At 38.5% G+C, this 27,523-nt stretch overlaps 3 protein-coding genes across 5 annotated transcripts in view; 2 read left to right on the forward strand and 1 right to left on the reverse strand.

The window, feature by feature from the left end:
- LOC131785536 (histone deacetylase 4) overlaps positions 1 to 7,667 on the forward strand; it is a 35,068-nt gene extending 27,401 nt beyond the window's left edge. For both annotated transcript variants that reach the window (XM_066173113.1, XM_059102447.2), the window contains 6 exons: positions 1,043 to 1,100; positions 1,510 to 1,668; positions 2,684 to 2,817; positions 3,130 to 3,214; positions 3,479 to 3,620; positions 4,356 to 7,667. In XM_066173113.1, the coding sequence (XP_066029210.1) occupies positions 1,043 to 1,100; positions 1,510 to 1,668; positions 2,684 to 2,817; positions 3,130 to 3,214; positions 3,479 to 3,620; positions 4,356 to 4,398 (621 nt within the window). In that variant the 3' untranslated portion in view covers positions 4,399 to 7,667. The remainder of the gene's footprint in view (positions 1 to 1,042; positions 1,101 to 1,509; positions 1,669 to 2,683; positions 2,818 to 3,129; positions 3,215 to 3,478; positions 3,621 to 4,355) is intronic.
- Positions 7,668 to 9,990: 2,323 nt separating this feature from the next.
- Positions 9,991 to 10,844, reverse strand: LOC131785478 (uncharacterized). Its single transcript, XM_059102369.2, has 3 exons — positions 10,826 to 10,844; positions 10,484 to 10,670; positions 9,991 to 10,348 (listed from the first exon to the last, which is right to left on the reverse strand). Exons 1-3 carry the CDS (start codon positions 10,842 to 10,844, stop codon positions 9,991 to 9,993), a joined length of 564 nt encoding a protein of 187 aa, XP_058958352.2.
- Positions 10,845 to 15,696: 4,852 nt separating this feature from the next.
- On the forward strand, positions 15,697 to 25,823 carry LOC131786017 (dnaJ homolog subfamily B member 6). Of its 2 annotated transcripts, none has more exons than XM_059103002.2 (9): positions 15,697 to 15,882; positions 16,744 to 16,853; positions 17,800 to 17,850; positions 18,587 to 18,668; positions 19,583 to 19,626; positions 20,808 to 20,931; positions 21,826 to 21,887; positions 23,961 to 24,024; positions 25,193 to 25,823. In XM_059103002.2, exons 1-9 carry the CDS (start codon positions 15,818 to 15,820, stop codon positions 25,284 to 25,286), a joined length of 696 nt encoding a protein of 231 aa, XP_058958985.1. In that variant the 5' UTR covers positions 15,697 to 15,817; the 3' UTR covers positions 25,287 to 25,823. The 2 variants fall into 2 exon arrangements, with proteins under 2 accessions (XP_058958985.1, XP_058958991.1); XM_059103008.2 differs by having other exon boundaries at positions 15,699 to 15,882; positions 17,800 to 17,847.
- Positions 25,824 to 27,523: the final 1,700 nt, after the last annotated feature.

Consider the following 27,523-nt stretch of genomic DNA (forward strand, 5'->3'; position numbering starts at 1 on the left):
CATTTCCTAAGGTGCTGAAAAGGAGAATTTGTGTGGCAATCAAGAGTTTCTTAAGCTGGTGATCATTTCCTTCATTCTTGTGGCTTTATTGTTTGATCCAAGGGTGATATTGTAAGGGGAAATTCGATGTTAGTCACTCTTAGGGGTCACAGGGTAAAATGATAGTGTTACAACTACAAACAACGTAGAAAACAGTTTTGCTCCTAAAGAAGGATGTTAACCATTTTTCGTGTTAGACGGGGAAATATCTGATTCCCTCGACTAGGATTCTAGCTTCAGACACTTCGATTTTCTATCGGACTTCAGAGAACTAGTATGGAATGTAATGCCATACACCAGGTTTAAATATGATAAGCGTCCTGTTTACTGCCGGGACCAGATATGTAGAAAGTGTCATGCATGATCATAGAGAGGAGTCGTTTTCAATTGAGTTTCCAAAACCGTATCCAAAGTAATCACAACAACCAATCAGAGCGAAGGTCGTCATCATCATTAGTCAAAGTGAACTCAAATTGAAACAAACTGCATGAAACGCGGGAAAAACGCGAATAACCAAATCACAATTGGTTCAAGTTGTTTATTTGATTGTTTGAGAAGGTGGCATGAGTTTTTTAGACCAATCACAAAGCAAAGTGATGGATTACTTTCGATCCTCAATTGAAAACTTCTCCATTGCTTTGATTCTGATATGTAACGACCAAACAAGTCGGGATGGGTAAGGAGAAGGATTGGGTGCAGGGCAGCGCGGCTCAAGTTATCGCACACAACAATCAGTTACAATGAATTAATTTTGACAACGTATCGATTATTGTGAGTCTCTTACAATAATTGATACACTAGTAATGTGCAGATGTTTTGGTCAAAATAAGAGTTGAACACTCCTTGTTGATAACAGGCGTAGATTAGACAGCCAAAAAAAGTTTCTCTACTGTTGTTTTTTATTTAGTTATTAAAAGTAGGTGTCAAGATGAACAAATCATTTCAACCTAAATTCTACTTTTTGCAAGACTTAGTACCTTTGGATGTGTCTTGTTTGTTTCAGTGTGGTGCTGGAATAGGCGTCGGCTACAATGTCAATATTGCCTTCATGGGCGGATTAGGTAAGTTACGGCAACATTACTCGCTCCACTTTGTTCGCTCCAAAGGTATAAAACGTAAGTTCTACTCATCTTCTGCCATAAAATTTCTTCGAATTTTCACCGAAAACATTTGATGTTAAATCAACCAATATCCTTAACTTTATATGTTTCTTACTTCTCCTCTCCACCCTGCCTTAACCCTCTACATCCTAATATCAGTATCCATATTCTCCGCACTCTTCTCTATAAATTTCCGTTGGTACTGACAGGGAGAATTCGTTTAACAATCAAAGCTTCTTAGGTTGGCGATCATTTCTTTTATTATCATGATCTTAACAATGATTCAGCAGATTAAGATAAATGGGAACCAATCAAAATGTGTGAGTAATTCAGCTTATTGTAATTGCTTTTTGTATTTGTTATTCAACAGAGCCTGTATATGGTGATGCTGAGTACTTCGCAGCGTTCCGTTCCATAGTGATTCCCATAGCGAAGGAGTTTGAGCCCAACATTATATTAGTTTCAGCAGGGTTTGACGCTGCGGCCGGACATTCGCCTGCTTTGGGTGGCTACCAGGTCACGGCAGCGTGTAAGTATCAAACTAAGGAGTAGTGTTGCGGGAAATTAGCTGTCGCCTTCTCACCCAGTACGAGTGAATCAGTGTGTCTGGCGAGTGAAAATCAACGGTTGCTGTATGGGTACAGGGCCGACAGCCGGACTGACAAAAAGAAAACAAGCAAAAATGAAAACAAAAGCATCTTTGATCAATGTCAGTGTCTGAGCAACTGCTGAACCACCCCTCCCCTAGCCCAACATTTAACCTTCCACTTGTTATCAGTTGACTGTTGTTGGGTTAGGGGATGGGTAGGTGCGCAGTTGTTAAGATATTGACATTGATCCAACATATTTAAGGAGGCTTCGTCACGCCTCGTGTATCGTGATTATTTTACAATGTAGCTCGATATGTTTTAAGTTTGTAAATTGTGATTTGGGTTTTTCCGCTCGCCTCGACTATCCTCGTTTCTTCTTTAACTAATTTTATCCTGGAAGAATTTTCTGTCTTCCCAAGTCTAAATTTGTTGTTTCCTTGAATTTGATGATGGTTTTTGTTCGAAGCCAAAATGGAAGCGAAACTTCGTTAATATTTAGCTTAGTTGTTGGTTGATTTAAGCTTCGTGGTCGAAGGATACTGAAAAAGAGTACTAAGGGTCTTAATCACGCGTTTGAAATCCTTTAGTATGGAGCTTACTGAGAGAGGAAGCCAGAATTTTGATTACGGCCGTCGATTAAAAATATGTTTCGATAAACAGGTATCTTGTGTGTGGGTCAAAGAGACATCCCACTCTCTCAGTCATGAGGAATGGAGCCCTCAGACGAGGCCTGATTTTGAATTCCGGTGTGCTAAGTTATGAGCTCGTTGGTGATGAATGCCATGTTCTAGTTACATATATGATAGGCTTTTCGCACACTGGTGGTATAGGTAAAGTGTCGTTTGTAGAAACAGTAAGAGGAAAAGTAACTTTGGGGTCAGTCTTCGCGTGAGAAAGAAATACTGTGGAGGTATAACTTTGTGATGCGGTTATGTACACATGGTGCATTTTCAGGTTATGCGCAGTTGACGAAACAGCTCATGGATGTTGCTGGGGGCCATGTGGTCATGGCATTGGAAGGAGGCTACAGTTTGCCGTCCTTGTGCGACGCAGCTGAGGCGTGTGTGAAGGCCTTGTTAGGAGAAACAGTGAGAACTAAACTTTGTTTTATATCTGTGGTCGTTTTCTTTCCTTTCTGGTTTCATCTACTGATGGCTAGATTAACAGAAGGGAGGGTGTTATGTATTCAGAGAGGCAAACAAGACAAGCAGACGAGCATGTGAATGAACAATTTGCAAAACAAGCGAATGAAATCGAAGTCAATCGAACGAACGGAAAAGAGATCGAATGTTGACCGAATAAACAAACAAACAATCAAACAAGCTAACAAACTAGAGTGCAATGAAGTATTTTAGGATGTCAATTTTTGTAACAGCAACCTATTATTCGCCTTCTCGTAGCTTCCTGAACTCTCTAAGGATAGCCTTAAACGGGCCCCGAATCCAAATGCTGTAGCTGTGCTTGAGAAAACGATAAATATTCAAGGTAAGTGAATTGAGCATTTTTCCATTTTATTCGGAGAAAATTTCAAACAGGATCCTACCTGATCTTATTTTAACATTTTGTGTAGTCAAGATCCTTGTCTGGTTTCGATCCACGGATATTCACCACTATGGACAAATAATAATTACCATGTAAGGGAAGTGGTGCACTCCAAGTCGCTTTACCCTGTGGTAATGGGTAACCTGGCCCAGAAGAGTAAACATTTTAGGTGTTTTTTTAAGTAAGATTTAATTTCATTTCTTGCAGGTAGATACTGGAACAGTGTGAAGAGAGCCGCCACACAGATCTGCCAATCATTAGTCCAAGCTCAACAGCGAGAGAAAGAAGAGGCCGATACCGTGACGGCGCTAGCGTCACTTTCCATGGGAGTTGTACAGGAATCAGACAAGTAAGATATGTCATTCTGTTCGTTGACAGGAGGCTGTTTCTTTGTTCAGGCATAAAGCTCGTTTTCTTCTCTCCAGTAAAGAAACATGGATGCAGAGCCATCCCATTTTTTTAATTGCAACTGGTGTTTATGTCAACTAGGTCCTGAGCCTTTGAGATCGGTTTAGTTTTACAGGTTGGGTTCATTTTAACTTAGAAAACGACTGAAAGCTATTTCCGAGTTGTTGTTGTAACCCAAAATTCACTCCTTCCATCTCTCTCCCCCCCCTCCCCCTCCCTCTTCATCGCTCCTTCCTTTCATTCCTGTTAGTGTTTTGTTAAGTCCGCTGAATAGCTCAAAAGGCTTTTGCATGTTTGGTTGCTGCGTGAGATTAAACTTATAGCTGAGAATTGGACAGTCTGCTGAGAAATATTCTACTCATCTCTTGCATGATAAGAGAAGCGCTATCCATTGCGCCAAGTTTGAAGAGTGTATTTTGCTAATGAGAATGTGTTTCAGCAAGTAGACCATCTAGATGAAGCGTAACTTTTCTTAACCAATACTTTTAAGATATGAGGTCAGTTCAGTGGCCTAGACATCTCACCCCTGTGTGGTTCATTTTCCTAGTTCAGTGGCTCGCACGCATTTTGATCACCTATCCCCACCCCAGTGGGTACCCCTTTGTTTAGACGACAGACCTATACTCGCGCTACCTTCATAAATAACTGTGGAGATTTTTCACTCTTGAAATTTCAGAAGTATTGACGAATCCATGGAAGAAGAACAAGTTGAAACATGAAACCAAAACAGAGAAAATCAAAAGCAAAGAACGATTTTAGGTAGAATAGCTTCTATAAATATCTTGTGTAAATGCCCTTATGCGTCTATCACGCAAATCACAGCACTCGTTATAAATCGGTACACAGTCGTGTAGGTTTAAATGACGGACGAATAATCGTTACATTTTGACTGCTGACCCAGCCAGAGCTGCATTGAGGTAAAGCGATTTATTGGGACAGAAATGTATCAGTGATCTCACCACCCCACACCCCACACCCCACACCCCCCCCCTCAAAAAAAAAAGGCAAGCTTTCCAAGAATAAATGGACAGAACTCGCCTTAAACGAGGTTTAAGGAACGCCCTTCTACTGTGCTGTCAGGTAGTCACGAATCTTTCGTATCAATGTTTGTATCTGAGCAACTGCACCCTCCCTAGCCTAGCCCAACACAAATCAACTGTTAACAAGTTAGGGATAATAGGGACCTTAAGCAGTTACGACGGTAACGCCAAGGAAGACGTCGATTTAAAAATGAATACATATTTTTAGTTGGAATTTCGCGAATGATTGGATGTGCTTAACATCTCTTACGGTGCCGTGAGTTAACCTCAGAATAACATTGAGAGCGGCTTTGAGTTCCAAATGGAAACTTAAATAATCTGCCGTCCGGGTTTCCTTTCTCGGACCACGCAAATTCTGATGATTTCACGTTATTTTGCAGAGGACGGCTAAGAAATGTACGCAGTTTTAAAACGCACACGCTGAGCTATCGTTCTACTCATTAGATCTTTTGTTTTGCCACGTCCTCGTTGCCGTCGCTGTCGTGGTTTGCTGAAGGTCCCTAGTGTTAGGTAAAGGAAGGCGCAGTTGCTTTGATACTGATATTGATTCATTTTTTCAAGAGTCAGCAAAGAGTGATATTGATATGGCTGAATTCCACGGTTGCATTATGTTGTGTTGAAGGGGTTTTATCTTTTATCGTACAGGTACACTTTGTAGGCTTAATTTGCTTGTTTTATTTATTATTTGTCAAATGGATTTCTTGTTCCGTAGGTCGGGAGAAACTGAATCAACTGTTTCTTAGGGTGTCATTTCTATAGTAAGGGTGCGAAGATTCGGGGCATATCCAAGAGAAACCTAGTTATCACGTCGCTCGCAACCTTACGCCAGAAATTTATTTTAATTGGCAGTGTTTACATAGCGGGTGAAAGAACAGGCTTTCGATACATCACTGTCCGTTGTAGTGAGTTCTCGAACCTAAAAACTTGCGTGGAAGGTTCGTAGCTCCAAATCGCCTCTCCATTATTGTCGCCAACCAATCTGATTTTCTCAAAATGTTCCGAACTTCTCTTGGTTATCCCGACCCTTGAGTAGATTCTGTCTTACTGACGAGCACTACCGTAGAATTCGAAAAGAGTCGTTCCGAATAAATGTGCATTGATTTTACAGAAGTTTTCGTTTTCTTTTTCTTCCTTTTCTCCTTTTTTCAATGCCTGTTGTAATTCTCGTCCGGCATGGGTGCTTTGTTTTGGCTAATGCGCTAATCTTAAAGGTTTCTTCCGATGAAAAAGTAATGTTGAAATCATTCCTTGGTAGTGTACACGCCGAGAATCAACTCTTTAAAACTGAAGCATTATTCAAATATAACTATGTATACTAAGTTTAGCTATGAGTTTTCATTATTCATTGTATTATCATAATCACACGACAAGGGGGCTAATCCTTCCACTTTCACGATCTGATTACAAATTTTCCATTCCATCTGCTATACAATCCCTAATGTATTAGTCATGAGAATGTGGTAGCTTATCGCAACAAGAGCCTCCTGCTGATTAATGTTTCTATTCTCATCACCTGTCTACTGAAAATTGTTGGGAAATCGCGAGGAGAATTTCTTTGTAAATCAGTTGTGAGAGTTGAAGGATTAGACTTGTCTATCAGACTTCCAAGGAGTTTCTAGTGTGTAATTTAGCCGAGATATCCCCTCGGTAACTCTGTAATTATTCCTTGTACATAGTTGTCAAAAGTGGCTGGGTTTTTTAAAAAAAGACCCCAGTTGCTAAAGGATTTTCTCATTTAAATTATGCCTTTTAAAATGTTACCCTGCATAGCAAATATATAACAGGGAAGTGACAATACTGTGTAAATGCGATATACATATATATTATAAATAGTTAAAACTTTTTAGCTCTAAGAATGTAGAATGTTATGGCTTAATTTAGTGGCAGAGTGGTAAGATTGACTGAGCCACCTTATAAATGTGTAACCCGCGTGTACTGGGTCGAAAGTCAAGAGAGTCTTTGTGGCTTGTTGAAGCTGCTTGTGTACTGGAGTTTATCAAACATTTCGTGTTGCGCTGTTGCAATTATTGCAGCTGGTAGTATTGTAAGGTGATTTCTTGGTGTTCACTTGAGGATCCGTGTGCCTTCACAAGGTGGCAGAAGTGAAAATTGATTTTATGTGGGCCTTGTCACCGATTTGTTTCGTCTCTTACCATGATTTCTGAACTGTATGTTTTTAAGGTAGAGTTGAAGAGGTTAAAACCAGTTGATATTCGTCTTATTTTGGATTTGTGTCCAACCTGGAAGCTTAAGGCTTAAAATTAATGTCCTTAATACTAGTGCTTTTTGTCCTCTTGTTAGAGGAAAAACGAACACAAATTGTCACGGCCGCACAACGTTTTTTTTCAATCATTTCATGATTTTGCTGTGCCAATTTTAGTGTGTTCATTCGCCTAACACGTTCAATCTCACTGTCGATGATTATGTTTTAAATATCTCCATGAATTATTGGGACACTTATAGGCAAACTGAGAGTGAAGAACTAAGATGTATTGCCTTGATAAAACTCCAAATTCTCATAACCAGTAATTAAGGAATAAATGCAATACAGAAAGGAGAATTGCGGATTGCATCGTGAGGAGGAAAGGGTTCGTAATGTAACAGGACTCTTCCTGATTCTTGAAAAGCTTTAGTGAAGGAAAGAATTGTAATGTTCATTTATTTTTATTTTATTTAGTTATATTTTATTGTAAGAAAAATTTCTTTTTCTCCCTGTGTTGATAAACAATTCCCTGTTGTGAAGCGGAGTCTTTCTTCAAAGTATACACACATGCAGGAAAAGAGGGAATAGATTAACTTCCCAACTTCTTGTTCAATTATTAACTTTTTATGTCTTACGTCGATGTAGACCTTGAAACTAAAGCTAAGAGAAGGTTGGCTTTCAGAGACTAGCGTCACCAACGGATGTATTTTCAAAATTAAAAACGATTAAAAATGTTGGTAACTTCTGTTTTATAAGTTTGTGTTTTAGAGGAGGGGGGTGGGGCTGGTATGAGTGTTTATTTTTGTCGGGGGCGAGGTGGAATACGGCTTGCAGAGGTGAAGGAGTTGTTTGTAGTGAGACGCGATGAAGAGAGGTCATAGGACACTTTGAAACTCGCTACAGTACACTTTAATGTCTCTTTCTCAGCACAAACTGCACAAGCTGTGCTTAAGCTCTAAAATTGCATACTCTGCTCTTTGGCATACAAAAAAAATTAATTTCTTTGCTTCTAAGGTTTTCCTGAGGGACATATGCAGAGCAATTAAGTAAAGGCTCTGTTTAAAGCGCATGATTGAACCAGATGCTTGGTCACATGATAACCACTCTTTTCTCCCAGTGGTTGAACCCATGCAGAGTTCAGGGACCAACCAACAACTTCTTATTAGAGATCTTACTTTCAAATTCTCTCCGCACTCAAGTCGTGTCCAGGGGAGGTTCCTAAACACACCCCTCTTCCGGTCTCTGGACGGTTTCATGACTCCACTCGGCTGTGGGGTTCGTTCCCAGCCCTACTCCTCTCCAAGTTATTCATTTCCTCTCGATCTCCCTTCAAACGGGCTTTTCAGTCCCTCCATTGGTTTTGCTCTCGTGTAACTGGGAGAGAAAGCCTCAAAGCTGGACCAGGCCACTCCCCTCTATCGAATCTGTCGCACCAGGACAGCATTACGCTGAATCTATAGTCGCCGCTAGGCTTAATAATTATCTGTCTGCCCTTGAAATAAATGGAGCGTCGGTGGGAGAGTATAACAGCGTAATTCAGTGTTATCAACTGAGTCGATAACGTAAATTGGCCACTGTAAAGAGTTTAAAAGCTGACGTTTCGAGCGTTAGCCCTTCGTCAGTGGTTGTTCTATCACACTCTCTATGATGGGCGCATCTACGGATGAGATTGCAACCCAGGCTGGCTAAAAATGTACCCAGTCTGCTAAGTATTACACTCAAACAGACAAGATCCTCGGCGTTACAAAATCGCATGACATGCTTTCTCAAAGCACTACATCCGTGAACAGGGACAAGTCTCGCAATGCTAACATTCTGCAGATGCCTTCCATTCACTTAAAATCCTTTCTTACTGTCGTTTAGCTTTCTATAACGGCATGTACAACACGTGAAAGGGGTTTCCGGAGTTTCTGAGTTTCGGGAAGATTTGCTGTATTTGAACCGAGCAAAAAACGTTCCACTTATCGTCAGTAGCAACCCCTTGGCACGGGAAAAAATTGTTTCACCCACAAATTATCCATCGTGAAGCATAAGGTGACTTTAAGGCGAATTTTAATTATTAGTATTCTCATTTGTGTAAAAGCCGCCACATGTCTAATTAGTTAATCGGATAACTCTCAACTCTATTGGCCGTAGAAGTCCCCGCGAATTTCTAAGCCGTTGCATGGAAAATCTCTCTCTTCTGGCAAGCCTACTGACGCTACACTGTATGTAAACTTCCCCCTCAGCGGCGCTGGTTAATTCCTCCTTTTAGTTCACCCTACACCTTGTGCAAAAATTCTTCCGTTTATAACGTATTCATTATAAGGAATAAGGTGGCTTATAGGGGAGCTGAAAAGAAGAATTTTTAATTATTAAATCAATAAATTGTTATAGTTAGGCGACTAGCTATATATGCGCAACTTACCGTAGTTCTCTCATTCATCCATGAAAAATTCCATTAATGAATGAGGGAATCCATGGTAAGTTGAACGTATTTCGTTTCCGTCAATTGATTTCAATCCAGCGGTCTCTCTCAAGTGTTTCAGCGTGCGAATGGTCACGTGATCACACTTCAGAGGACTATGATTGATAAACCTTTAGATGAATCAAATAACATTGAAACTCTTTTGAATTTGTCTTCCAGGAGATGATTTGTCATAGGGCGGTCAGTCAGGGTTGAAGACACCTTAAAGTAAACCTGCCATATTCTACATAACGATTTCCTTTTTATTGCTGCTTTCCTCGCTGACTTCTCCTTGGAGAAGAGTCACTGTATACATACGAGGTCACAATTGCTCTCGATCTAAAACACAACATTTTTTCTTAATGAAATTCCTTTTTTAGGGTTACAATAAAGATACGAAAAAGTCTGTCTTGAGACCTCAAAGAAACGCAAACACAAACGTAAGGGATATAACTGATTAAATCATTGTGAACTTACAAATAGGTACTTCTTGGTTTTGTTAAATATATCTGGGAAATAAAGAATCGGTAGTGAAACGTTTTGACTGTGTAAAATTTAACAATGTTTACGTTCAAAAGTAAACAACTCGTTCATCACATTGGTCCTCAGAAAAGCAATCACTTTAATTCAAGTCGATCTCCACCATAGCAGATTCCTCGTCACTGAATTCAGTCCCCGCAGCATACCCTTGGGAAAAGCTCCTCGGTGTCTTTATTTTTTTCTCCAGATGATCCTCCCAATTTGCCAAAAGCGACTCATCAGATTTCACTTTTTTAGCATGTCCCTGGGGGTCACTTTGCTGTTTCCTTAGACTAGCCTTTAACTTGTTTTCAACAGGGTCTGACTTGTTTCCGGTTCCTTTCTTATTGCTTCCCTGTTCCTCCTTTAACAAGTGTTCAGTTGTGTTAAATTCATACCCAGCTCCTTTCTCCATCTTGCTGAGGGGGTCTCCATGAGACGAACTTTGGCGCTTAGATTCTCTGGAGGCAAAGAGACAAAAGTCAGTTAGGGGATTATCTTGTCAAGTTTTGTTGCTGTCAATTAAAACTAAGTGTTAGGAACCAACGAGGTATCAGTCTTGTGCACTGTAAGCCGTGAAGGTAATGGAAACTCACCGGGAGAATTTGTGCCGATAGCGTACCAAGGCACAACAAACAACAGCCACACTGAGCATACTCAGAACACTGACTACAATCATACCAGCTATTGCCGATGGAGAAAAACTTCCATGATGAAAATAAATCAGAGGTGCAACTCCTGTCAGTCCGTGATAAGGATGATGATGTCCATGATGATTATGGTCTGTAAAAAAGTTTTGCATCGTGATTTCATAGGTAAACGTAAGAAAGATTTTTTATTTATAAAGGGTGCAAGTTTGATGTAAAAATTGCATTTGAATTGAAATGGTTTTCATAACAAAGACTCATGTATAACGAAAAGCTATAGGTTTAACTTACCGTGGAATCCATCATTCATTACTGGAAGTTTTGGTGGACATTTAATTTTGTGGCCGTCAAATGATTTCAATCCAGCGGTTTCTCTCAAGTGTTTCAGCGTGTGGATAGTCTCGTGGTCGCAGTCCAAGGGATTATGATTAACATACCTAAGGATAGACAAACAATAGTGAAATTTTGGAATTTTTCTTCCCGGAGCGATTTTGTCGTGGGCTGACCATTCAGGATTGAAGACACCTTGAAGTAAAAGACGGACATATTGTGCTGTGCACGTTCATTTTCTTATTTTAATCAATGACGTTTGCTTCTTGAACTGTGAAAAAAAAACTCGATGCTTTCGAGTTGTTTCTACCCTTAGAAGTCTAAGAAGCATGTCTCCTCTTACAATTTTTCCAGGTTTGAGTAAGCCCTCACGTCTTTCAAGTCAATGTGTTTGATTTGTCCATATGCCAAATCCCTGCAGAAACAGAAAAACAAACAAACAAATAAGGCAAATAAAAGTGCTTCTAGTAACACGCCCGCCCTAACCCACCTTGTATCCCCAGTTCCTTTTATCTTTTAAGCGATTTGATTTGGTTTTTTTGTTTTTTTTTTTAGGAATGATACAGTTACTTTTTTGATTCCCGGTTCTTTCAATAAACCTTTCTTAAAAACTATTTGTTAGCGAATTCATGTATATCATTTGAATGCCGATTAAAGTTTCAAGTAGCCATGTCCAGGAAAATGGAAAGTATAACTTACAGAGTTTTGACGTTTGATGCAAAGCTGAACACGGGAAATTTTTCCATTCTTCGACAGACTACGATGGAGAAGTCATCTGTACAGTCACATTGCAACGGACACTCATGCTTGGCTTGAGTATAAGAGCACAAAATAATCATGATGAGCACAATGCTTTGTCTTTTCGAAATCATCTCGAAGCTGTTCAAAAACGCGCACGAAGTTGAACTGAATAATCTCAAGTGATCATTAGCGCTTTGTGACGTCAAGTTTAATTACGATAATGTTGCATGTACACATGTGTTAAAAATTTTACGTCACAACTTTTAAACCTTTCCTAAAATACCTATCCTCGCAAGTGGTTTGTTTTTGAATGTCAGAGATTGGTCAAGCTGTGCAATCAATCGTGGGAGATCGAGTTGAACACTCAAATTTAAATTCCTTATCTGCCCTTACCTAATCTCGTACCCAGACCTTGCACGACCAAGTGGTTGTAACATTTTAATTACAGTTACACGGTAGGAGCTGGGTACGAGATTAACCCGTACCACCAATTATTTTCTATATTGGTATACTTATCGATATTCTATTGTAGGTCTAATGGAGCCCGAAAGCGAACTGGCGGATTCATGCCGCAAAAAACAGCATTTTAACAGCACAGGGCATTATCTTAGTATTTCGGGGAGAGTGTATAACGCTCTTCAATGGACAATGGTTTTGGTCGACAAAACTGTGCATGATGGCCCCCGCAAAAATCATTTTATAGACTTAACTACTAGCCGCTGAGCAGCGACCCCTAGGAGATAAAGTTCCTCCTCGGAAGAATTAAAGGCTGTACCCGAGAAAACGGTGGAACCGAATGGCATGTTACCGGCGCGCGGTGAAGATATCGTCGCGGTGATATCTCGCGAGACATATCGCGGTGAAGATGTGCTGGGAAGAAGATAAATTTTCATATAACTTTATATTAGATGTAAGAGGTCTTTAAAAAAGGAGATGCCTATGACAGTTGATGTTTGAAATTTTCCGATCTCAACGCGGGTTGATGGTTAAATTTCAGGGCGTTTGAAAGATGACGGGTATTCTCAGAGAGAAATTTCTTCAGTTCAGTATTTGAGATCGTTCACAGCTTAACGATGAGTATTTCGAAATGAGGAAAAGAATTATGGTCGAACTCCATTTAAAAATTTATTTGATCCACCTCCATTTTAAATTATAATAAAGACATGAAAGATGTTTCTATCTTAAAGTGTACTACCCCGTTAAAAGTTGTTCTAACACAGAAGCTACATTGCTACATCAACCCTTTAATTAACCCCAAGGAGTGATGAGTATGTAATTTCTCCCGACAGTATCACTCCTGAATCAAGTATTAAGGTCATGAGAATAGTAGAAAAGATCGCGAACTCAAGAAGCCGTTGATTGTTAAACAGATTCTCCTTGTAAGAACCGTAGGAAATATGTAGAGAACGGTATGGAGAACTTACATACTGATGTTACAGTGTAAGGGGTTAAAGAGCCAAAGAGGCCAAGAAAAAGTGTTGGAAAAAAATATATTTTGATTTACATAATGCAAATCGCTTTAAACGTCACTTCGCAGATAACTGTCAGCTCGCCAATCAGAGGACTGATTGATAAAATCAATTTCCAGAGCAGCAGAGATCTTAATTTGAAATGATCTCCACCATAGCACATTCCTTGTCACTGGATTCAGCCCCCAGAGCATACCCTTGGGACAGGCTCCCCTGTATCTTCATGTTCTTCTTCAGATAATCTTCCTTTTCTGCCAAAACTGAGTCATCCGATTTTACGTGTTTAAGATATCCTTGAGAACCTCTTTGCTGTTTCTTTAAACCCTCTTTTAACATGTGTTCAGTCTTGTCCGATTCGCTCCCAGTCCTTTTCTGCTTACATTTCCTGAATAAAAGAGTGAAGGGATGAATTACCTCGAACGGAACATGTAATCTGTTTTAAAACGACCAGTAAGGTTAGTCAGTTTTACTCATAGATAAGCATGGCTCTCATTTGTTTAAGAAGACACCGTTGACATAAATCAGTTGAGAACAAAGAGAAAACTAATCGGTGGGTGGGGTGGTGTTCTGTTGTGACGTGTCCTGCGTCTTCTAAATCAAGAAGGGGCCTAAGTATTTCAGTAAACATTTGAAGGTCTTTGAAGTTGTCCTGAGGATCAATGAAGGTATCTGAGCAAATGCACATGCGCACACCTACTCTTTCCCTAACCCAACAGCATTATTAAAAATTTATTAGGAAGTCACTGTTTGTCGTTTCATGCCAAAATTATATTTTTTCCGTTCATGAAAAATGTTGCACAGTAATTATCCACATTCGTCGAAAACAAGATACATTTTCTTATTATCGCAACTGCTTTTGAACTTTTAACACCGTCAAGTACTAAAATACTGACATGGACGATTTGATTGAGCCTTGAGCTACTGTATTTCTTGTTTACTCCAAGTTTTTGCCGATCTACGGCAGCGTCAGGGTATGATGCCGTAGATTAGTAAAAGTTTAGGGTAAAAAAGAAATAGAGCAGCTCAAGGCTTCAATCGAATCGAATCGTCCATTTAATCAACATGCTACTGAAGGACAGGATCAATGTCAGTTTCTTAGCAACTGAGTAACCGCGCTCCTACTCTCCCTCCCCCCACCCAACATTAACCCTAACTTGTCATCAGCTGACTGTTGTTGGCCTAGGGGAGGGGTAAGTGTTGGGTTAGGGGAGGGGTAAGTGTTGGGTTGGGGAGGGGTAAGTGCTGGATTGGGGAGAAGTAAGCGTTGGCTTAGGTTAGGGGTGGTGTTGGTTTAGGGAAGCGATAAGTGTACAGACTGACATTAATCCATATTATAAAAAATCAATTTACGAAAGAAGAGGCTAGAGTCCAAACTCCGTAGTAACAGTATGTATTAAACTTCTCAAATGAACCACAACATTTGGCTTAAATAATACCCCGAAACTTCTTAAAATTCCAGACAAAGGGATAACAAATTTGCGCGACTCACTAAACTCCGTAAAAAACAAACAGGAAAAGAAAGCGAAAAAAAGTCCACGTCAATTTTCCAATGTCAAGGTTAGAGGTCTTTGACGTGATTGGCTAATTCATGAAATCACGTTATCTTTATATGTTATCTTTACCTCCAGCGCTTAAAGCGTCACGCAACGCATCCCCATATGCATGTCATGTCTCTTCTTTTAAATCTCGTTTCAGCTTTAAAGTAGTCTCATTGAAGGCTCCATAATAAATTACGGACGTACCAAATTCAGAATTCAAGATTTCCGTAAGGATCTTCGTTTTCGTAGTGTGTCTGATAAACATAATCATTGTCCACAAAGGTAATACCAACCTCTTTTGAACTTGTTTTAGTAATGTGACTTCGTTTTCGTAATGAGTCTTCGTTTTCGTAGGGGTCTTCGTTTTCGTAATAGGTCTTCGTTTTCGTAGGGGATCTTCGTTTTCGTAATGGGTCTTCGTTTTCGTACGGGGGTCTTAGGTCTTCGTTTTCGTACCTACTTAAAACAATGATACCAAATCATTGTTTTATTGAAACAATCATTGATGTTCTAATTCATTTCTGATGATAAAAACAAGCTAATTGATAGAGTTACTACTTTCGGCATTACGAAATGCTAAAGAATAATCTAATTGTTCAGAAAGTGCCTTCTAATCTTTCTTAAAGAAATTTCAGATGCCGCCATTTTGAATGACCTCAGTAACCTGGCCTCATACTCAAATCCATAACGCGCCAGACAAACCTTCAATATCAGCACATCTCGTACAATATCTCATACGCCAGATCGTCGAAAATAGTCAGGTTTGCCTGGTTCAGTTACAGAAATTTTCGTCGATCGAAGCTGTCTTCACGTAAATTATCAATATCTGGCATGCTAGATATGGGCACCGGTCGTGTGTAAGCCTTGCGGACCTAAGTCTTGCGTATATTCCCAAGCCAACTTTCTTCTTCACCTCCGCAATATTTCATCTACTTTTTTATATCAGCTATTAAAATTTATTCATGCACTGTATCCATAGATAAACTTGAAAGTCTTCCCCCATCGATAACTTGGTGAGCTCAGGCGGTTTCTTTGCTGACGACATAAAGGCGGAAATCTTCGTAATTAGTTCGGCTCTACGCCAAAGAGAGGCTACACGTCGGGAATGTACGATCTGAAACGAGCTGCTTCAGGAACTTTTCGTTGTACGAGTCGGTGGAATTGCCTAACTGACAATTGAAGAAATTTGCCTCTAGTGAAAGAAGATGACAGAATACTACGATATTTTAGAAGTTCCAAAGAGTGCAAGCGAACAAGAAATCAAGAAGGCGTAAGTATTTGTGGTTGTTTTGTGAACTTGCACATCAATCTTGCCTCTCGCAGAACGTATCATAAAACGGAAGCGACTTTCGAACTTGCTCTGCCTGCCCGTTTCTGTTCAACTTTAGAAGGAACCAGATCGTTCCTTATTTCTTTTTCTCTTGAAAGATCGCGTGATATGTTTCTTCGTGTTAAAAGATGGATACATCAACTTAAAATGTTCCTTAAATAAGCTAAATTCTTTCTTGCTTGTTGTGCTAACGGAAATAGTGACATTCAGTTTGACTGTGTGTTTATCCAATATAGCTCTTTACCTTGCTCAGTTTGCTGCAGTATTCAGGTGTTCTCACACTTTGAAACAATTTCTTTAGCTTGAAGTACACACTCAGTGTTTGTTTTTCGTGCCGGGTCGGTTTGTTTGTCCCATGCTTCAAAGATTTCATATAATAATAATATAATAACAAGTCAGCCTAAGCCTTTTCACTGTAATTTTGTGAGCTTAATCTGAGGGATTTAATTAGACAATAACCCTCTCTTGGGAAACATCTATTCTTGACATTTGATGTATGATTGCCAAAAAACAACAACAAAACAAATGCGGAGTAATTACACTTCTCTAGGGATACTTACAACATACACATACAGAAAATACGTGAGACATTTCCAGATTTGCGAGTCTGCCAGATTTTCTTTGCAAAAAATTAAATTTGTTCCAAGACATTAATGATTCTGGCAAACTATTTCTAGCGTAATCAAATCCGCCTAGAATGAAAATGTGTTTCCAGCAAAAGCTGTTAAATGTATGCTAATTTACATTGGAATGAAACTGAACTTCTTGCACGATTGTTACTTATTTTCTACAATGTTATAGGTATCGCAAATTAGCTCTTAAGTGGCATCCCGATAAAAATCCAGACAACAAGGAAGAGGCAGAAGAAAAATTCAAATTGATATCAGAGGCGTATGATGTTCTATCAGACAGTAAGTTTTTTTGATGTTTACACATTTTGAAGTCATGGGAGAAAACAAAACAAGCCCCTTGTAAGGTGATTTGGTTCTATCGAATGAGTTGATAACGTACATTGGTCGCCAGAAAGAGTTTCTAAAGCGGATGTTTCAAGCATTAGTCCTTCATTAGAGTGAAAGAAAACTCTCTGTGGTGGCTAGTTTACATTAATTTATCAATTCAGGTGAAAGAAATAAATTATCCTGTAATACCCTTTATTATCACAGTGTGGTAGTTTCTTTAGAAACTCACCCCTTTTATTCAAACTCCTTGTAAGACTGATAGCAAGAAAGATGATGCTCTTGATAAACAGGAAAGTTAGGGGTAAAGTTATATGGATACACTCAGAGAGACAGCATTTTTGCACAGTAGTTAAGGTTGCCAGGTACCATTTTCATTTAACTATCTTCAGCAATTATTGAGATCATCTGAGGAAATTTCTGCTCTGTGATCTATTTTGGTTGCTTTCCCCCTATTAGTTGTTTGTTCTGAGATCAATGTTTTGTTTGATTGGTTATGCAGTCACGTATGTAGAGAATCAATTCACAGATAGCAGTGTCTGGTGGATTTCTATGATAATGCATTCCATATGGATACTCCAGCTTTATCTCATAGTTAAGGGACTGTAGAGACTTGTTTGAATACTCACATCAAATAGAACTTCTGGCAAACACTGACAAACATTTCAAGTTCAGTTATCATTTACACTCCCTTTACCCAATCGCTATACTTTGCATGAAATCTTACTTTCAGAAAGGTATCTTTATAAAATTTTCTTTTTTCAATTATGGTGCAGTTTTTAATTCTTTTCTGAGTTAAGCACTAAGGGATATTTCACCAAAAAACTTTTCCCAAGCCTTAGTTTAGCAAGATCCTCTGTATCTCTTTATTCATTTTTATCGTCCATTTGTTTTATAACAGAAGAAAAAAGAAGAACTTACGACAAGCATGGCAAGGAAGGTTTAGCAGGTGGTTAGTTCTCATAATTTATAAAACACTTTTGTATTGACAACCTTCATATACAGGGAGAGATGTAGCACAATTTCCTACCAACAATTCTTGGCCTTAGGTCCTTTTGACACCTTAGAACAAAACACACAAAAGATGAACAGTTGTTCTGATTGCTGCCTGGAGATTAACTGCCATCCTACTGCATATGGAGGTTGGAAATTTTATGAATGTGGAAGTGTTTAATTAAATTAAGACAGCACAGACTTCTTGCAACTTAAACCCACTGTAGCTTGAATATTAGGCTAGCCTGAATCAAAATCCATTTCCCCTGAGGTTTGTTGCGCAGTTAAACCCCAATAAATCAAGCTTTCAGGAAACTCAATAATCTTGACAACCGAAAGGTTTAGGTTTTTTCTTTGTACATGTTGACGATTTTATTTTTGGCTCAATTTGACACTCAACTCGAGCTCTCTTGTCAAAGTGAACCACAGAATTTTTTCCAGAGATGTTGTAACAAGAAAGTACTGTTTACTACACATTTTCTCTGTAGTGAACAATGATCAATCATGCCAGGTAAACAGCCTTTCCCTCATTGTTAAATATATCTAGTCATCTCGTTCTATCCCCTTGGAAGCTCAGAATGTATATATTTTTCTTGTTGATTCAAGTTACAGGAAACCAGCCTCATAATAAATTGTCCTAGAACTAAAAGTTAACATTGTTGCATGATATTTTTCTGTAACTTTTTCATACCAAGGTGGTGGAGGAGGAAGGCCGAGTGGTGGAGGATTTAGCGATTTCCACACTTTCCATTTCCGTGATCCAGATGAGATATTTAGGTAATGACTTGGATTTCTAAATGTCCTCTTTGTGAAAACCATTGTGTGACCAGCAAGAATGCACTCTCATTATGCCATTATACCTGGTTAGAATGTTGTGTGACCATACGACATGTATGGAATGGTATTGTGTGAAATTGTTGTGTGATAATTTGTTGTTTAAGAAATAGAAAAACATTAAAATACAAAGGTAACTGTGCATCTCTGATAGTGTAGTAGAGATGATAAGGGTTGATGGTGAACTTGAAACATACTACAAGAAATGATAACTGTTAAGTACAATGCATTTTAGCAAGCCACCCCCACAAAGTCCTCATTTTGCACCCCCTGACCCCTCAAATCTGCTATACATCATAATTACCTTAACCCCCTTAACTCCTAAGAGTGACTAATATCTAATTTCTCCCTACATTATCAATCTGAATCAAGCATTTAGGTCATGAGAATAAGAAAGTGATCACTGAGTAAAGACAGTGTTAAACAAATTCTCCTCGTCTTCACCATAGGAAATTTATAGAGAATAGAATGGAAAATATGAATACTGATGAACATTAGGTTGTAGAGGATTAAATTGATCCTCTGATCATACTGTATTATTTCAGTCTCTGGCTGTAAACCTTTTATGTGGCCAATTTGTTGCATGGTGGTTTTATCACTATTCCAGTTTAAAAACCACTCTTCAGTTAAAATGGTGTTATAACTATGAATACCTGTAATATGTCTGAACATTTACAATCCCTTCGAATGTTGTCTTTATGTTACATATATGAACATTCTTCAGTTACCAGTAGTTTCCAGTTTCTGAAATTAGTAGTACCATGACTCCTACTTATTAATTACTCTGAAACTTAAGTGATTTTTTTAAAATCAATTCTTTAATTTAAAAACTAATTTGTATTTGCTTCATTTAACAGAGATTTCTTCCGGAATGATTCATCCATTTTTGAAGAGTTCTTTGGTAAGTTTTCAAGCATCATTGTTTGCTCCTTTGGAATCTGTTCTCCTCTCTTGGAAAAAAAATTGGAAAATAAAGTATTGCAGACGAAATTTTTTTGTACCATCAATAATTTAGTCTAATTTTATATTATCCGTAATCCACTTGTACATGTAGTTTTACAGCAAAACATATTGTTGTATTTTGGTGGCATGTTATTTAAACTTCCTTGAAATATCAAACTAATTACAGTGTGTATTTTCCTTAATATGTTTTCTTTTGCGAACACGACAACAATTTACTTATATCCTGGACATGGGTTTCAAATTATTAGGTTTTATCACAGTAACAAGTTTGAACTCTGGAGTACCAGTTGATTGCTCAGTTTGTTGAAGTGTCAGTCACTGCTGCCAACAACAGTCCTTTTTTCAAGATGATTTTTACATAGCCAATCAGGCATCATGATTATCTCAAGGATCTATTATTTTCAGAAGTCTAAGATCAGGAGCTCCCTGACCCATGATCGCTTAGATCACACATGCAGTAGATGAAAATACTGACAAAATAATCTTCTATGGGCAGGGATTCATTTTTTTCTCCTAGCTATTATATGATATTGTCAGACCAATTTTTAGTATTGACCCTTTACACCCTATCATCAGTATGCATATTCTCCATACTGTTCTCTATACATTTCCTGTGGTACTGGCTAAGAGAATTTGTTTAACAATCAAGAACTTCTTTAGTTGGTGATCATTTCCTTTATTCCCATGACCTCAATGTTTGTTTTAGGGGTGATATTGATAGGGGAAAATGGTTACTAATCACTCTTAAGGGTTAAAGGATTAATACAATTGTACAAAATGTGCAAGTTGTCCTGCCCTTTTTCAGGGAAAAACATGAATTTTATACAGTCCTCTACTCACCCATTTGGTGTGTAATATTTCTTTTTCTGTTTCTGGATGTACATGTACTGCTTGATGTGTACTTGCAAGTACTACCATAAAAGGAAGGTGGAAGGGATGAAGAGAGAGAGAGATTTAGGAATTAAAGTTTACTTCTAAAGTGTAATGTAGAGTTAATTCCTGCAAATGTCTCATTTATTTTTGTTTAAGAATTTTCCCCTTGTAGATGTAATTTTCCAAAGGTGTGCACCTTAAATCTTTTCTTATCAATATTATTTGTTATTTCTTGTGATAAACCAGGGAGAAACAGAAGCAGAAATCAAAACAGGATGAGACCGAGAGACCCTTTTGCAGGCATATCCACTTTTGGCTCAAGTTTTGGGTTTAGTGATGGATTTGGCAGCGATCCTTTTGGATCAAACAGGTATATGATGAATACCTAAATGTTCTAAAATTATTCTGGCTACTACTGCCATAAGTGAGAAATGGCTGACCACACTGGTCCATTCAGAAAGAGTATATTTATTAGTATTAACCCTTTTGATCCCAAGATCCAATTATTAATTCTCTTCTCTGGTTGCTACACATTTCCCTGTTAATTAATGTAGTTACAAGAATTTGGTGTTAGATCAAGATAACAACAGATTCTCACTACCTGTTTGCTGATTAATGTAAGGATATTATAGGGAGAAGTTACATCCTTATCAATTCTGGGAGTTAAATGGTTAACTATTCAGTTCACTCTCCACTGGGCCTCTGCATCTTTTTGTCTCATCAGCTCTTTCTCTTATCTTACATAGACAGAAATGCTCAACATTTATTGTTTCAATTTACTGGACTGGAAGTTCTTACATGCACTAAGGACAAAGTAGTTAAAAGATTAAAAAGAAAACCTCCCTTTATCCGATGCAATCTGGTCTGTGAGAAACTAACATTTAAGCCTTTGATAATATGCGATGTCCAGTGCTTTAAGTTGTGACCATTTTGGTTGCTGTGGCAACTTGAAAAACCATTATGGAACTGAATTTGCAGCGTAGGTTGCCATTTGGTGACCCATGTTGGCTGTTTTGTAACAAGTTAACACATTTTCATGAAACAAATAATGTAGATTCCATATTGGCCTGTCTGTTTGGTGATTGATGACAGATTGTGTCAAAATGTGGTACGAACAAAAAAGTGGTGCACAAGATGCAGATCAAACCCAATATGCCCAAGATACAAATTTATAAAATTCAGGTTTAAAAACATGAAATCTTTTATCTTTTGTTGTTTTTATCTCATGATATCAATACTGTTCCTTTCTTTTCTTTCATTGTAGCTTTTCATCTTTTCAAAGTTTTGGTGGAGGTGGTGGATTTGGTGGTGGATTTGGTGGTGGAGGTCAGTTTTGTTGTATTTTGATTTCAACTCAAGAGAGCTTAATGTGCAAGACCATCAACCTTTCATTCTAAAGAGTGATTAGCAACTATTTTCTCCCTATGATAACTCCCCTGAATCATGCATTTGAGTAAGAAGAATAAAGGAAATGATCACTAAATAAAGAAGCTATTGATTGTTAAGCAAATTCTCCTTGTTGGCACTAAAGGAAAAATAAGGAGAACAGTATAGAGATTTTGTTTACTGATGTTATTGTGTAAAGGGTTAAAAAACCATACTGTTATATGCAACGTTGTTTAGGTTATCATACCTAACAATAATAATCAATAAGGGACTTGTCAGAAATTAGCAGGGGGGGAGGGGGGTGGAAACAGTGGGGGGGTCACAACTTTTTGAGCCTCAGAAAAGGGAGGGGTCATGAAAAATGGGCAGTTAAAAGGGGGAGGGTCATGCAAATATATGCCCGTGATCATGTAGAGGTTCACCCACAGAAGAAAAAGGAAGTTCTTTATTTGGCAAAAAAAGAGAAAAATACAACGGTCGAAAATGTATGTAGCATGACAAAGAACAGATTAGAAATATATTTTGAGTTTTCATAATACTGACGCACCCTAGTGTATTGCAAGAACTAGATTTTATCATTTATACAAGAGGGGGAGGGTCATGATATTTTAGGCCAAGCTCAAGGGGAGGGTTAGCAAATTTCACTCCCATTGCAGGGATGGGTCAGCTAATTTCCTCCCCCCCTGCTAATTTCTGACAAGTCCCTAATAATCATAACCTTTGAAAGCGGCTCACGGAACTTGGAATTTCTTGATTTTTTTCAATATTGATTTTCCTGTGCCTGAAAAAAGTACTTTTTGGGAAATTATAGCCTGTTAGCAGGTCTTTGTCAACAGCCCTTCAACAAGAGTTTTTATTCATCCACTGGAAAGTATGAGGTCTTTAGCAATGCAAGCCCTTAAGAGGTATGGCACTGCAAGTGGAAAAAGGCGCACTCTGCAATGCTGATAATAAGGGCCGGTTCACAAGCTATGGAAATTGTGGAGCAGGTTCTGAATAGCTGTTCTTTTTCACATGAAACTTCCAAATGTTGACTTCAAATCAATCTTCCCAGCATAGAAAATTTATTAGTGAGATTGTTGATGAGATTTCTAAAGTGCTGGAATTGTTTTGCTTATGTTGCCACCCTTATTTCTGATTTCATGGGAATAACATATCTTACCCATGTCTTGCTTAAAAGGGCCTTCACTGACCACTGTTAACTAAAGAAAAATCTGCAAGTGTCAACTGACTTCCCTATGCTTTGTAAGCCAGCTTTGATGATCCATAGGCCTTTATTTGTTGACACAGTATAATTGACATGGTTTGGAGAGTTGTACTGAGTTCATACAGGTTCTTTATTTTCCATGAGCAACCAGACTGACCATTTTCGAACAAATGCACCTTTTTTAATCTCTTCAAAGCATTGCCATGTGTTTGGTGCAAGTTTAAAAGTATCTTTTGGGTTTCAAAGTTTGATCCTATTTTAGCCTTCCCAAGAAACTTTATAATTATTGTAGCTTAGCACCCTTAAACATTAAAAAGTATTTCTGAAGTTGGGATGTGGAGGTGCGTTGGCCTCATGGTTAGTGCGCTTAACTCCGGATCAAGTGGTCCGGGTTCAAGCCCTGGCTGGGGTCATTGTGTTGTGTTCTTAGCAAGACACTTTACTCTCACAGTGCTTCTCTTCACCCAGGTGTGGGTACCAGCAAATATGCTGGGAGTAATCCTGCGATGGACTAGCATCCCGTCCAGGGGGGAGTAGCAATACTCTTAGCCACTTCATACTAAAGGAAACTGGAGTTAAGCACCGGCCCCATGGGCTACTTGGGCTGCTTTACTTTTTTTTTTTTCTGAAGTTGGAATACAGATGTTTCTTCAGGTATTTCTCTGTCTTTTTCTACCTTTTCAGTAATATACATTAATTTTTATAGATATAATGCTGCACAGTAAAGACACATGTATCAAATTTTAATTGATATATGACAGTTAGATGTATACTCAATGATGGTGTTTTTTATTTTCTTCTTTCAGGAAATTTTAAATCCACCTCCACATCAACAAAAGTTGTTAATGGAAAAACTATCACAACAAAAAAGTAAGGACAGACTGAATTGTGTTGTCCATTAGTTGAACAAATCTTTAAATACTGTATTTCCTCAAAAAAGCAGCCATGCTCTAGTAAGCACCCTCCCCCAAACAAAAGTACCCACCCACCTACTTGTAGGGCCATAACGCCAAACAAGCACCCTTTTGAATAAGGCCACCCCCTCTGTCTCTCACTTTCTTTGATAGTGGGGATACAAGAAGACTTTAGTTTAATTTATTTAATTTAATTTTAATTTATTGAAAGAAAGAAACTGTTTTTATTTCCACTCTATGAGTAACATTTCAATCTTCAATTACAGTTGAATTAGTACATGAGAAAAGTTTCTTTTCTGTTTAACAGTGAGAGTAATTTCTATCTCCATGTGTTTGCAGAGATCCTTTATGTGTGTTATCTGTTCTTTAAAATTATGTCTTATTGCTGTGCAAACCAAATAAGTGCCCCCTCAATTAAGCATCCTCCTTCCAATACAAGCCCCTCCTTTCAGGCAACATTATAAATAAGGGCATTGGTGCTTATTTAAGGGGAATGTAATAATTAATGATTTTCCTTGACTGAGAAGTTGAGGAGATAATTGGGGAGTGTAATATTTCTTGATACTGTACAATTATTTGCCATGTTTGGAGAGGGGGAATACCATGGAGATTTAATACACCACTTTGAACAAAAAGGATTGATGAGGATGATGATGATGATTGCTTGCATGTATGTTTGTGAGGGTGACTCAGCTAGTTAACAAGCCAACTGGAAAGGTTTTAACCCTGTAACTCCTAGAAGTGATAAACATATAACCTCTTCCTCAAATATCCATACATTACCCAGAAAGCAAGTAAGGAGAATACTCAAACTTATCAGATAGTTGTTATCTTCATCAAACACCAAATTCTCGTAACCAATTTACAGGGAATTTTGTAGTAGCTGAAGGAGAGCATCAACCATCAGAGCTTGAGAATTAAAAAGGGTTGATTGAAGCCATTTCATTCCACTGTAAGGCCTCTCTAACTGGTGTGTGTAAATAATTTTTCTTTTTCTTTTAACCCCTGATTCTGGTGAGCTTGATTTTGACTGACACTTTGGCCAATACCTCTATTACTTGTCAAACTACCAGTTTTACAGGAAAACTTAAAATAGAAACACGTTTCTTTTCTTTCTTCGACAGAACTGTTGAAAATGGAAAAGAAACTGTTGAAGAATGGGAAGACAACATCTTAAAGAGAAGAGTGGTGGATGGAACTCTACAGCTTACAAACTGAGACATGTTTGCTTAATACGAGCGTTAACTATCAGAGTTATGAAACAGGAGCCGCTGAGAATTTTTTTTTCGCTGCATAGAGTAGAATGACAAGCGATAAAATAAATACCCTTATGTCCATTTAAGTTATTAAACGTATTGTGAAATATTTTTGTATGGAAAATGGTAGCATGCAAGGTAACGAATCTGTCAAAATGTGCTTTATGTTTCTAAACTAGTACTTTTACTCGCATAGATGTATCTGAACAGCTGCCTAATTTTGAGTCGTTCAATTGAAAGCTTATCGTGTAGTACTGTCTGTGAGAGCCCTAATTTGGTTTTTTGGTCGTGGTTCTCTTTGTAGGAAATGAGTACTTGGTTGAAATGACAATGTTCATGACATTTTGAGGATAATTTAGCTCAGCTGAGTAGTATACAATTAGCGCTTTTATTAAGTAGCTAATTTTGCTTATAAAAGGAGCAATCAGTATCCGTAGTCAGGTATACGACTCTCTCCTCTGTCAAACTGTATTTGAACATTACAATATTGAATACACTACATCGTTGTGTTACTCTCGATATATATTTTTAACTGCCTTTATCCTTTGGAAAAGGCTTCAATTCCCACAAACCAAGCGCGCTCACATGCTAGGCGAAAATAGCAAATAAGAACCCCCTCCCATTTAATCACCCCTCCCCCAAAACCAACTCCCATCATTACTTCATTAACAACGTTAAAACCTTATCATCACTGTCCAGTTTTCATAGCAGTCTCAATTAGACCTTGTTGGAGGATAAACACACGGCTGACGTCATACAAAAATTGTGTTTTAGTTAGTGTACTGAATTATGTGAAGGTTACCTAAGTAGTCCGATCGTCTTGGTGCAGGAGAGGGAGGGGGGGTGTTGGGAGGTCTTGGTGACAGCGACTGGTGTTTTGGCAACCTGACTGAAAGTCATCAAAGGGTTCAAGAGGTCGAACAGCACCAAAAATTCGTGCTGCATGATAAGTTAGAAATGGCAGACGGTTAAATCGCGAAAGTTTCTCAGAACTTTAGACTTTGATTTTAAGTACGGTAACTGGCCTGATGCATTTTGGTTAACGTTAAGACTGGAAACAAAAGAGAACAGGGGCGGTGACAACTATTTTAGGAGCATTCAAAGTGTTTTTGAAAGTAACACAAACTGACTCGACATCCTGCAAAACCCTGATGCGCAATTTCTAGTTCTCGAAAATGTCGAAAGTAAAGGGAGAATTTCCTCCTCTGACCTTGTTCAAACAGTGCGCGCGTTTTAACAGAGAAACGCGCGCACTATGACGTTTTAAACGTGCGCTACCATGACAACGAGAAAAAGACAGTCGATAAACATTTGATCAGGTTGTGATTTATGTGCCGCAGAGATCAGTTCCGTTAGCGTAAGGACATTAGATTGAGATTTACAGAAGTGGCGTGATCTCAAATTTTTGTTTAATCTAGGGAGTTTTAGATCTTCCTTGTAATCAGCCTTGAACAGAAATAACAACTTTGGTAAAACATTGAAGAAAACTTTAGACTCGGTAAAGCGTGTTACGACTTAAGTCTGGGTGAGTAGAAACTTGTTGTTGCTAGTTTTGTTTATTTTCAGAGTGCGCTATTTTCCACCATTTGACTACAAGCAGCCTCTCCTTTTCGTTGAAGTCCGTCGCGTGAGTAAGAAAAATTATTGAGGAAATAAAAGAAAACTGAGGTTAGCGCCGCGCTTACATCGATTTTTGTTTTCAATGATTTTTTCCCACTCGCGCAAAAAGGAGGGACTGCTCGTGTTCTACGGACCATCGTCGTCGCATGGAGAAAGTATACCTTTTTCCCATTTTTATCAAATCAAAGAAACACACTCTTTTCTTGGTGAAATATTGTGTTTCATTACCCTCAGTTTTCCTCTCTCGAGCCAACATCCATCAATCTTAGAAAACCGAGTTGATTCAGTCGCTTCAACAAAACGAACCGTCTAAACCTCGCGAGCTTGGCTTTAACTTGGATATGCTTCCCCTTTGAAATATTTTAAAAGGGCATCCTTCCGCTCGAAGCTTCTCTTTCAGCATGGTAACAGGGCTTAGTCTTGTAAAAGCAATCCGATGTACTTTAGACCGCGTTTGGTTAGCTCATGTTGTGGAGCGCCGAACTGCTGTGCGGGAGGTCGAGAATTCAAGCCCCAGATCGGACCAACACTCAGGGTCTTAAAATAACTGAGGAGAACGTGCTGCCTTCGATATGACAT

Source organism: Pocillopora verrucosa, chromosome 10 (assembly GCF_036669915.1).
Source record: "Pocillopora verrucosa isolate sample1 chromosome 10, ASM3666991v2, whole genome shotgun sequence".
Classification (NCBI taxonomy): Eukaryota; Metazoa; Cnidaria; class Anthozoa; order Scleractinia; family Pocilloporidae; genus Pocillopora; species Pocillopora verrucosa.